This window comes from Mobula birostris, chromosome 20 (assembly GCF_030028105.1).
Source record: "Mobula birostris isolate sMobBir1 chromosome 20, sMobBir1.hap1, whole genome shotgun sequence".
NCBI classification, from domain to species: Eukaryota; Metazoa; Chordata; class Chondrichthyes; order Myliobatiformes; family Myliobatidae; genus Mobula; species Mobula birostris.
The window spans coordinates 12,703,959-12,716,519 of record NC_092389.1 but is presented as its reverse complement, the minus strand read 5'-3'; the positions used below and the strand labels follow the sequence as shown (position 1 = coordinate 12,716,519).

At 42.9% G+C, this 12,561-nt stretch overlaps 2 protein-coding genes across 7 annotated transcripts in view; both read right to left on the bottom strand.

Moving 5' to 3' along the window:
* hyou1 (hypoxia up-regulated 1) overlaps window positions 1–8,303 on the bottom strand; it is a 42,789-nt gene extending 34,486 nt beyond the window's left edge. For 2 of the 3 annotated variants that reach the window (XM_072238159.1, XM_072238160.1), the window contains exons 1-6: window positions 8,060–8,302; window positions 2,912–3,000; window positions 1,731–1,824; window positions 1,570–1,648; window positions 680–834; window positions 264–340 (exon numbers count right to left, since the gene is read on the bottom strand). In XM_072238159.1, coding sequence (XP_072094260.1) covers window positions 264–340; window positions 680–834; window positions 1,570–1,648; window positions 1,731–1,824; window positions 2,912–2,984 — 478 coding nt within the window. In that variant the 5' untranslated portion in view covers window positions 2,985–3,000; window positions 8,060–8,302. Of the gene's footprint in view, window positions 1–263; window positions 341–679; window positions 835–1,569; window positions 1,649–1,730; window positions 1,825–2,911; window positions 3,001–8,059 lie in introns of all 3 variants that reach the window. The other variant, XM_072238161.1, reaches the window with a different exon arrangement.
* Window positions 8,304–9,805: 1,502 nt separating this feature from the next.
* treh (trehalase (brush-border membrane glycoprotein)) overlaps window positions 9,806–12,561 on the bottom strand; it is a 47,720-nt gene continuing 44,964 nt past the window's right edge. For 3 of the 4 annotated variants that reach the window (XM_072238156.1, XM_072238157.1, XM_072238155.1), the window contains one exon: window positions 9,806–10,256. In XM_072238156.1, coding sequence (XP_072094257.1) covers window positions 10,113–10,256 — 144 coding nt within the window. In that variant the 3' untranslated portion in view covers window positions 9,806–10,112. The remainder of the gene's footprint in view (window positions 10,257–12,561) is intronic. The other variant, XM_072238158.1, reaches the window with a different exon arrangement.

Here is a 12,561-nt window from a genome sequence, read left to right as displayed (position 1 = left end):
ACACCACTGTTTATCCACGTCAAGGTACAGTTGCTAAATCAATAGAATAAGCCAGGAACAAAACACCACAAATTCTGAAAACCTGAAAGAACAACAGAAAATGCTGGAAATATGGAACAGTTCAGATAGCAAATATGGTGGGAGAAATTGAGTTAAAATTTCAGGTTGGTGACCATTCAGCAGGATTAACATGATCGGTTACGATCCAGTACTTGCTCAACCCAAGGAAGGAAATAATGCTAGTTGTAGAGAATTGGACCAACCTGCAAAATCTTGAGCCAAACTTCTTGAGTAATTCAGAACCATCCCCAATATCTCCTCAGGGGAATAAAATAATTCACTATGAAGAGAAACAAATATTGTGAGAAATAGTTCAAAGCAATAAAACCACCAATAAAAATTCTCTCAGATGCTTCTGACCAGATGAAGTTTGAGCAGGTAATCTAGATTGTTTATCATGTGAACACACCTCAGAACTAAGTGGGTGCATGCTTTTTAACAACTGTAGTGTCATCTATAGGCAACTGCTCAGGTTATCAGCCCCAGAAGTGGGCAAAACGTTAAAGGATTCAGAATAAAACAGACAATATAATGTTATAACAAACTGGCACAGTTTGTCACTTTGCTGGGCACCAACAGTGAGGAACTCTTCACTAAATGATATAGAGTGAATACTTACTCAGACACTTTGTACAGAACGGTTTCTCGCTGCTCGGCTGCCACCAGCCAATGTTCAGGAAAACGCTTCTTGTATAGATTGACCTGTGGGTTTTCCAGCTGCTTTCCCAGAAGATCCTGGAGGTAGCGGAATACAACCTTTGGGTTCTTCGCTGACTGTGTAGCACAACAAAACCCTATCTTAGAGAAGTCAACACTGATTCACCCTAGGTTGCAAATCATTCACTGATTAGACATCAACTCTAAATCTTATTTGCACAAAATTTAGGAAATGCACAGATGAAAAATCTATTAAGTTCTTCATCATGTAACTGTGAGGACCTTGGTTATGCAAATATCTGCCTCAGTAACAAATGTAAAATCATTATCGTTCTTTCACAAGGCTGAAGCAAAAACAGAAGATAAGGCCCAAGGAAAAACTGCATATGCTGGAAAGCTGAAGGAACAAAAAAAAAGCTCGACACATCTCTTTCTCAGCTTTGATAAAGATTTGCTGAACTGAAAATGTTAACACTGTTTCTCTTTCTACAGATGTTTCCTGACCTATTGGGTACATACAGAATCTATTTTTTATTATAAAAGACAATGGCTGCTTGGATGATAAAAATAAGGAATTGAAACAATTTAGCTTGATTCTAACAAAGTCATTCTTTGTGTTTTATCAGAGTCAGCATTCACAGTTAATCTACACCATCCCCACTTCCAATGGAAGAATATCCATGAATACAAGAGAGCTACAAGACAAAACTTTCACATTCAGTTATCACAAGCAGGGTGTAGGGCAAGAAGAGATAACAGAACCTGAAGGTAGCACTCACTCTGTTCTATAAATATATACATAGATCAATTTTAACTTTGTTTATTTAAGTATCCAATGTACCAAAACCTCACCATTGCCACTGCACTATCCCCAAAGAGTCGTTCATTTTCTTTTAAAGAAACAGCAACTGGAGTTTTCCTTCTTGACTCCCTGCAACAACATACAAAAGCTCAGTACTTTTAAGGTTCCAATCAGGTGTCCTTGGATGTTAAATTAGGCTACGAGCACATACTTGTTTAATACGATCTCCATGGGAACCCCTGGTTTCACAATGGCAATTTTCATCCATTCACTGCCCAAATCAACTGACATCACTGCAACTGATTCTGTATAAAGAGCATAAAGGCAGTTAGACACTCAACAGCAAGTGAAGAGGCAGAGAAGAATCCATTTTTACTTTAGTTTACAATGAACATCCACTTAAAGACTGACCTTCATTGCAAGAGGGGGGGAAAAAAAACACAATTGGAGGAGATTGTTGAAGTTGCACATGTACCTAATCTTTTCCACATTAGTCAATGACAACCAGATAGACCCATGAACACAGTTTACAGCTGCAGGGTTATTGAGAACTTGAGATTAAAACTCAGCATTCCTGTTCATTATCTGTGATCTCTGTTGGGGAGAACAGTCTACTACACGTTCCAACATAAAATTTTAAGACAATGGTACCGTATTAAAATAACCTGGAGAAAATTGAACAGTAACTTATAAGCAGGATTCAAAAACAACACTCATCCCTTCATGCCCAGTCGGGACCAAATATTTCCATACTGGCCTGCAAACACTGCTTTAGGATGACTCAGTTAAAAGCTTTGAGGACAGAGACCAAATCTTATTCCACATTTCATTCCATTCAAACATCTTACGTTGAAGCTCTTCAAATCATTTCTCAAAACGGGTCCCATACCTGGCCTGTACTGTGAGAGCTAATATTTCATTGATAACCTGTTGTGCAGCAAGTCATTAACAATCACCCTTACTTTATAGCAGCAATCTGCATACTGAATCAACAGAAGCCTCTCTCAGAACCATCAAAATATTAAACATGCATGGAATTTACAGCTTCAACCAACCGCTCCCAAACTATTTCTAGTTTAAATAAATTCTTTAATTATTAAGCTTATTACAATAAAAAATTTTAACGACAGCAAAAAAATTATATATAGCATGGAGCTAAAATGGTAGGAGTGCTATTCTTATCCAACCAAGTGCAGGTTACATTCAAAAGTACAAGAGGTCTGTTTGATGAATTTCATGACAGCATCATTCACCCTCAAGAGATTACACCTCCATGGCACTTTGCATAAAATTCAAATCATACTCCATAGGATGCATCACCACAGTAATGGTTATTAAATGCATCAAAAATGCATTAAATGAATGAATGAACTCAATCTAAGTTAGACATACCTGCATGCAAAGCCAGGTGAGCAAGTGTGAAACAAAGTGAAGCCCAGATCAGCAGCCCCATCTTCCTGCTCATTGCTAAAAAGGTTCACCTGCAGAAGGGAAGTCAGGGAATCAAACTCGCAGTCTACAAACATATTTTCTTAAATTTATATTGATGGATCATGTAGTCATACAAAACCTTTTCACCTTCCGTTCTGCATACACACACAACATTAACATTGGACACCTGTCATCATATAAATAACAGAACAAGCAGAATTTAATAATCATAAGAGTTGAAACACTCAGTGGCCACTGTATTAGGTACCCAAGTACATCTACTTATTAGTGCAAATAATCAGCCAATCATGTGGCAGCATCTCAATGCATATAATCACATAGACATGGTCAACAGGTTGAGTTGTTGTTCAGCCCAAACATCAGAATGGGGAAGAAATGTGTCCAAAGTGACTTTGGTTGTGGAATGATTGTTGGTGCCAGACAGGGTGGTTTGAAACTGCTGATTTCCTTGGATTTTCATACACAAGTTTCTAGCATTTGCAGAAAATGGTGCAAAAACAAAAAACATCCAGTAACCAGTTTTGTGGGTGAAAATGCCTTCTTAATGAAAGAGGTTAAAGGAGAAAGGTCAGACACCTTCAAACTTAAGAGGAAGGTGACAGTAACTCAAAAAAAAAATGTTGCAACTGCGGTGTGCAAGAGATCATCTCTGAACACACAACACGTTGAACCTTGATGTGGACGTAAAGCATTGTGACACAGAGTATTTGATCTGCACTTGCTAGTCAGAGATCATATTGGTTTTGGAAACAAATTCACCCAGTTGATGCAGATTCATCATCCAGAGCCCACAGAACTGAGTGAAGTTATCCTCTTTGCCTCTGATCTGACTCTCAGCAGATTGCAGATCTCATTGCTCACCCAGGCCTTCTGATTGAGGGAGACTGTTGAATGATTCTGTGGAGACACATTTGTCTATAACTGTTTTAATAAAGACTGTAACAACCAGAGGAACACACACACAAAATGCTGGAGGAATTCAACAGGTCAGGCAGCGTCTGTGGAAAAAAACAGTTGATGGTTTGGGCTGAGACCCGAATTCATATTCTAAGCATCTTCCAGTAATGCTCCCCAACTCTTTCTGTACTACACTGACTCCCACATGCCTCTTCTCACCCTGTCTCCTGTAAAAATGCCATTCCCTTTTCTCAGATCCTTTGTCTCCACTGCATCTGTTCCCAATGAGGCTTTCCTTTTCAGGACATCTGACGTGTCCTTCAAAGAATGGAGTTTCCCTTCCTTCACTATTGATGCTGCCCTCACCTGTTTCTGCTCCATTTTCCAAACATCCACCCTCACCACATCTTCCTCCCATCTTAACAGGAATAGACTTCCTCATCTACCACCCTTGAGCCTCCGCATCCAGCACATCATTCTCTGCAACTTCCACCATCTTCAATGAAACCCTAACTAAACACATCTTTACCTCCCCCCCCCACTCTATACTTTCACAGGGATCGCTCCCGCCATGATTCCCGTATCCATTCATCCCTCCCCACTCATACCTGCTACACCTGCCAAGTCACCTCCTCCCTAAGCTCCATTCAAGGCCCTAAACAGTCATTCCAGCTGAGGCAACACTTCACCTGCAAATCTGTTTGGGATGTCCCCGTAATTCCCAAAAGTCAGTCCATGGCCTCAACTGCTAAGAGGCCATTCTCAAGTTGGAGGAGCAACCCCTCATATTCCATCTGGGTAGCCTCCAACCTGATGGCATGAACATTGATTTCTTGAACTTTTGGCAATTTTCCCCCTCCCCCTTTTTCAATTCCCCACTCTGGTCCAACCACCCACCCGCCTTACCTCTGCTCTTCTCCTCACCTGCCTCTCACCTCCCCCTTGTGCCCCTCCTCCTTCCCTTTCTCCCATGGTCCACTCTCCTTTCCTATCAGTCTTACTTCTCCAGCCCTTTACTTTTTCCACCCACCTGGTTTCACTTTCATCTTCCAGTTCGTACACCTTCCCCTCCACCACACCTTATTCAGGCTTCTAACCCCCCCCCCCTTTCCTTTCCAGTCCCAATGAAGGGTCTCGACCCAAAACATCAACTGTTTATTCATTTCTATAGATGCTGCCTGATCTACTGAGTTCCTCCAGAACTTTGTGCATGTTGCTTGGGAGTACTGTGTACAGTTCTGATCACCTCATTAAAGGAATGACATGGAAGCTTTACAAAGGGTGCAGAGGAGATTTACCAAGATGCTGTCTGGATTGGAGAGCATATTTTATGAGGAAAGGATGAGTAAACTCGGGCTTTTCTCTTTGGAGCGAAGGAGGATGATAGAGGTGATAGATGTGTAAAAAATGATAACAGGCACTGATATTGTGGACAGTCAGTGCATTTTTCCCAGGGTGGAAATCACTAATATGAGAGGGTATAATTTTAAGGTGATTAGAGGAAAGAAAAGGGGAGATGTCAGAGGTACTTTTTTTAAAACACAGAGGGGTAGGTGCATGGAACAAGCTGCTAGGAGTAGTGGTAAATACATTAAGGACATTCAAAGACAAGCACACAGATGAAGTAAAAATGGAGGGCTATGCAGAAGGGAAGTGTTAGATTGACTTTGGAGTAGATTAACAGGTCAGCACAATATCGCTAGCCGAAGTGTCTATGCTGTGCTGAACTGTTCTATATTACTTCAAAGGGGATCCAACAACCTATCCATAAAGTAATGAAAAAAGAGTCATCATACAGTTTACTTCAGAAAACCAATGAAGGTAGAGCAATATCAAAGGGCTGAATGGCCTAACCTGATTCTTACTTATACAGTTAATCTTCACACTTGGAACAGAAGTCATCCTTGACCCCATGTGTTCAAAGACAGCAGTGATGGAAATAAGCTGCCCATTCAAGGCCCAAGAACCTGCTGCCTTCACTTTTGATCTGCTTATTGTGTATGTATAGATAAATTTCATCACTGATATTTAACCTGAAGCTGGCAGTTACGACGTGCATTCTTAATCTCCTGTATATCTGTCTGCTTACTCTTTCCTTATTTCTACTTTTCCTTCTCAGTACCAAGGCTTTTTCCATAACCCACCTCACGAAGTTAGCAGATGCAGCAAGTAGCACTAAAACTGGTTGGTCACCCCGATAAAACTGTATGCATCCCAAGCTACAGAAACCCAAATTAAGTTTCCTACCCTTCCTCAATCTGAGAAGTGCAATATTATACACCCATCTGAAAAAGGTGAATGGACAAACAATCCCATCACCAGCTTGTTTTTTTTAAATTGCTCTCTTTTTGCACTACTTATTTAATTACATATAATTCTTATTGTAAGAAATAATGAGAGAGAGACCATATGAGGAGCATCTGATGGCTCTGGGCCTGTACTCACTGGAATTCAGAACGATGAGGGGAAATCTTGTTGAAATCTATCAAATGCTGAAAGGCCTCAATAGAGTGGATGCAAAGAGGAGGTTTCCTATAGAGGGGGCGTCTAAGACCAGAGGACTCAGAAGGGACATCCATTTAGAATAGAGATGAGGATTTTTTTTTAGCCAGAGTGTGACGAATTCGTTGCCACAGGCAGTTATGGAGGCCAAGTCATTGGGTATACTTAAGACAGAGGTGATAGATTAGATTAGTCAGGGCCCAGGAGATTGGGGCTGGAAGGGAAATGGATCGGCTGTGATGAAATGTTGTAGCAGGCTGGATGTGCCAAATGGCCTGATTCTGCTCCAACATCTTATTTTATAGGCACCCGTTAGTCTCGTGAGACCATGGATTTGCACCTTGGAAGGTTTCCAGGGAGCAGGCCTGGGCAAGGTTGTATGGAAGACCGGCACTTGCCCATGCTGCAAGTCTCCCCTCTCCATGCCACCAATGTTGTCCAAGGGAAGGGCATTAGGACCCATACAGCTTGGCACCAGTGTCGTTGCAGAGCAATGCATGGTTAAGTGCCTTGCTCAAGGACACACACGCCGCCTCAGCCAAGGCTCGAACTCACAACCTTCAAATCACTAGACGAACGTCTTAACCACTTGGGCACACGCCAACACTCAATATCTTATGGTCTTATAGTATTTCTTTATGTATTGCACTGTACTGCTGCCACAAAACAACAAATTTCACAACATGTCCGTGATACTAAATCTGATTCTGAGCTGGTCAATTTAACCTGAACACAAAAACCCTGGAGACGAGGGGTGGGTGGGAAATGAAATTCATTTGTAGAAAAACCCCATATTTACAAAGGGGTGACAGCACTTATTTGCTAAACCCAGATAGAGTTGTTTAACGTTGCAGTAGAGAAAGTCTGATTAATAAAATTGATACCCTCGATATTAAAAAGGACAGCACAGGCAGGAAAGTGCTTAAGGCCCTAAAGCCTTAGTGAAAGGTTAGTTTAGACTGAGAAAAGACCATGATTTACTCTAGGAGACAGTGCTCGGACCACTACTATTTTTGAGAAATCAGTGACATGAAAGTAGACACGCTGGCCAAAACATTCATATTTACAACTGACAATGTGTCAATCACATAAAGGAAACAGACCTTCCAGGCAACAGCCACCTGTTCTGTCCAGCAACTCCATGTCCTCCCCCGCCCCCACCAGCCATTCATTCCCCTTACCCGCGCCTCCACCCACCCCATCTCTCAATTGACCCTATTCTCCATCTCTCAACCTACCCCGTTCCTCCACAGCCTCCCACCTCCAACCCATCCTTCAAATCACCCCGTTGCCCCACAGCTTCCCATATCCACCCCATCCCTCAACCAGCCATTACCCTTCCTCCCACCCAACTACATGAAATTCCCTCACAGCCTCCCCTCCATTCACAATTTCACCCACTTCTACCTACTCCTTCTGTTCCGCTACCCTAGTCATTCGCTTCCCAGCACGGCCGCCTTCACCCTCTGCCTCTCGAGCCTCGCAGCAACGTGACGTGGTCGAATCGAGAGGCGCGCGCACACACACGCGCCGTATCGGGGTGGCCTGTGTTCACCCAGCAACCCCAGATCTCAAGCGCGGGAAGCCTGGGTTGACTGTAGCCCAGCTGAAGCAAATAGGAACCCAACGAGTTCTGGCTCCTCACCCCAGGCAGCAAAGCTGCAAACTCATTACCGATAACCTACTCACCCGGTATCCGGGACTGAGCCTCAGGCCGCACGGTACCGGTACTCGGGCAGTGAGCCTCCAAACGGGCTTGCCGCCTCCTGAATGATGGATCTAGATCGTGCCAATCCGCTACTCTCTTGTGGCTCACGGGCAGTTTCACCGATTACCGGATAACTAGCCTCTTTCCGCACGGCTATAACTCCCTCACACCGGCTTCTGGTCGTGAAGCGCCGGCGTGACCAGCCCGCAAGCACCACCCCGCAGGAACGCGGCGATCTCCTATTGGTTCACGTCACCGCTGAGCCTGCATCAATGTGCGTATTGATTGGGCCACGTCTTATAGGCGGGGCTAGCGCTCAATTAAAATGATTCGTCCAACAGCTTATTACTGGTCCACGTCTGTAACAACAAACGGAGGCCGGCATGGAGGACAAGATTTCGCCGTGTTTTCATTCATTGACAAGTTGAGGCGGAGAAGGTTCCTGTGTTGTCTTCATCTGAGTTATTTAGCACCTCTCCCCCCTCCATAGTTACCCAATTTTCACCAGTAGTATAGCCACTGGAACTGTTATCGAAAACATAGTGCATGTTTGTCTTTGACTATGAAATGTATACATATTCTATTGACATTCATTAATTATAATTGCTTGTCTGCATTTTGTCTAGAAACTACGAATACAGACGTAGAAATTAGTTATCTCCCTGCAATGAAACAGCACCATGTAGATTGAGACCTGAGTGCAAGTAAACATAAACATGACTACTCCCACACACACAAAATGGTTGCTGTCTGACTGGCTGCGTCCAGCATTCTCGATATATACCTGAATTTTCTAACCCAATTTTCCAAATACAACTTTGATGCTTCACATGCAACCTTTGGAATCATTTAATTTATTTTCTATTCTTCTACCGCAGGTGCAGTTCTCCATACAAGTATCAATGGGACACATGTTTAAAGACAGACTAACTGTACTAAGTAGTTACACGACCCCTTTATCTGCTTGTGTATGCACTCCCCAAACCCCATCCCCTTGGAGTTGAGGATCATTCACTAACATTCCCCTTCCTACAATGCAGAACCAGTTTGTAGCAACTAACTACTTGAGGGCTGAAGGCCTCCAGCGGGCAGAGTCGATCATACCTGTCTAGATACACAAGCCTGGGCACTACGATATGAAGAGCAAGCTGTTACCTATGTCACAAGCTTTATCGCTCCATGCATCTGATAACCCCAAAGGAACAGTAGGGACCGATGCAGTTTGGTACCAGCAGGGAGGCAGGAATTGCCAGTCAGCATTGAACTCAATGTAGGACTCCCACTCCAGATTTTCCGCTTAGGGTTTACTCCCAAAGCCTTCCCCATCACTAAGTAGTGGCAGTTTGAGATCAAAGTTTTCTTTGTCCTAGATGAGCTGCTAACCACAGCTGACAAGCCCCATCTGCCCAAAGCAAATGGTTTTAAAGGCACCAGTAACTTCCTTTGCCTCTTCTCCTGTCAGTAGAAATGGATCTGCCGGGCTTAGTAGCTAAGCCACACATGAAGGCCAGGAGCTGGGCTTGGTTTGTCAGAGGCTATTTGAGGCGCACATCATTGGGAGCACTTGATAGGTAGTGGCCATAACTACCTTGAGGAACTACTTGAGGTCTAACATAGCATTATCTAGAACAGCTAGAATGTTTGTACTTTGCCTTCAACAGTACAATGTCATGTATCCCTTCACTGTATATTTACAAAAAATGAACACTAGGCAATTCATTGTGATATTCTTATTGTTGTTTATGCACTTATTCCATGCAATTGCAAATATTTCAAAGATAATTCAGGAAATTGTTGACAGGACCAAGCAGCAACTTCACCAGCAAATTAAACTTCAGCACAACATAGCTAACATTTTTAGTAGACTTAAGGATACAGATTAGCTTTATTTGTCACACATACATCAAAACAGAGTGACTGATAAATTCGATCAGCAACCAAGCTGAATCCTCGACCAAACCCAGTTGGAACTCTGTTGCTGATTGATAATCAAAATTAAAATAAGGCTTCTTTTTAAAAATATATATTTCCATTTTATTGGAGCTGAAGGAACAGAAAACAGATTGAGAATAAAGTGCAGAAGGGGAAGCTGGTCAACTCCATCACTCCTGATGTGAGCTGGTCTCCATACTCATCCAAGAGCTGCAAAACCACGCCATTCGTCCATCCAAACCCCACCTGAGGATATAAAACAAGGTTAAACAAGAATCCAATTACTTGAACAGATCAGGGCTTTTCCCAGCTTTCCCATGTGATGGCTATAATGATCTCACCCACACTTCAATAATGGAGTGTTAAGGAAATTGTTGCCAGTCTCTTTCGGCAATCAGCGGGAGGAAAGTTTTGTAATAATTATTAAATTAATCCCCAATGTGCAATAGAAGCATAAACAACATACATTTTGATTTTAAAACAAGTATGTTAACACCTCTTCAAGTTATCCAAATAGTTGGGATGGACTCAGCTGGAATGATGTGAATGCCTTGGGGGGGGGGGGGGGGGGGAGGAGAGGGTGCAGGAAAGATTTACTAGAATATCTCTCCTCCCCCCCCCCCCCCCCACCAAATGTAGAGGCTGCAATTCTCCCTGGAGCAGAGGTTGAAAGGATAACTGAAAGGTTGATTTCACAGGGTGAACAGAAGGAAATTGTTCCCAATAATGGACAAAGGATACAAATAAGGAGTGCTTGTTTTTTTAAAAATAGCTCATAAGTTAGGAATTAGAAGCTAATGTTTTCACTGCCTTTACACGCAATGAATCAACTTCCTCGAAAAGGGGTTTTACATGTATTTATTTATTGAGATAGAGCAAGGCCCTTTGGGCCACACTGCACAGCAAGGCCTTAATCACAGGGCTATTTACAATGAACCATTAACCTACAAACTGGTAGGTCTTTGGACTGCAAGAGGAAACCGGAACACCCAGAGGAAAGTTACCCACACAGTTGCAGGGAAAACATACAAACCCCTTACAGGTAACAGCGGGAATTGAACCTGGGATGCCTGTATTGTAAAGTGCTCTGCAAACCACTACACTAACATGCCACCCTGAGAGAATTTTCAGAGATGCAGAGGAAATAAAAGCAGTAGTATGGAACAAACGGTATAGCAATAGCTGAACAAGTATGGACTCAACAGGCCAAATGGCTACTTTCTGCACCATATTTCATACAATTATTCTTACTTCTTCACATACTCTAAATTGGCAAACTTCCAACCAACATGTAGACCACAAGACATAGGAGCAGAATTAGGCCACTCAGCCCATCAAGTCTGCTCTGCTATTCCATCATGGCTGATTAATTTTCCCTCAGCCCCATTCTCCTGCCTTCTCCCTGTAACCCCTGACACCCTTACTAATGAAGAACCTAGCAACCTCCTCTTTAAATATACTCAATGACTTGGCCTCCACAGCTGTCTGTGGCAATGAATTCCACAGATTCACCACCCTCTGGCTAAAGAAATTCCTCCTCAATCTCTGTTCTAAGAGGACGTCCTTCTATTCTGAGGCTGTGCCCTCTGGTCCTAGACTCCCCCACTATACGAAACATCCTCTCTATATCCACTCTATCTAAGCCTTTCAATATTTGATAGGTTTTAATGAGATTCCCCCCTCATTCTCCTAAACCCCAGCAAGTGTAGACCCAGAAACAAACACTCCTCATACATTAACCCTTTCATTCTCAAAATCATTCCCATGAACCTCCTATGGACCCCATTCAATGTCAGGCTATCTTAGGCAAGGATCCCAAAACTGCTCATAACACTTCAAGTGCAGCCTGACCAATGCCTTATAAAGCCCAAGCATCACATCATTGATCATACATTCTAGTCCTCTCAAAATGAATGCTAACATTGCATATGCCTTCCTTATCACCAACTCAACCTTTAGAAAATCCTGCAGAAGAACACCCAAGTGCTTTTGCACCTCAGATTTTTGAATTTTCTCCGTTTAGAAAATAGTCTACACCTTTACTACTCCTACCAAAATGCACTTCCCTACATTATATTCCATCTGCCACTTCTTTGCCCATTCTCCCTATCTGCCCAAGTCCATCCGCAGATTCCCTGCTTCCTCAACACTACCTGCGCCCCCCCCCCAATCTATCTTTGTATCATCCACAAATTTGGCCACAAAGCCATCAATTCTGTCATCCAAATCACTGACGTAATGTGAAAAGAAGCGGTCCCAATGCTGACCCCTGCAGAACACCACTAGTCTACAGCAGCCAAGCAGAAATCCCACTCTTCACCTCCTGCCAGTCAGCAAATCTTCTACCCATGTTAATATCTTTACTCCAATATCATGGGCTCTTATCTTGCTAAGTGGCTTCATATGCGGCACCTTGTGAAAGGCCTTCTGGCAATCCAAGTTAACATCATCCACTGACTCTCCTTTGTCTATCCTGCCTGTTATTTCTTCAAAGAATTCCAACAGATTTGTCAGGCAAGATTTTCCCTTAAGGAAACTATGCTGACTTTAT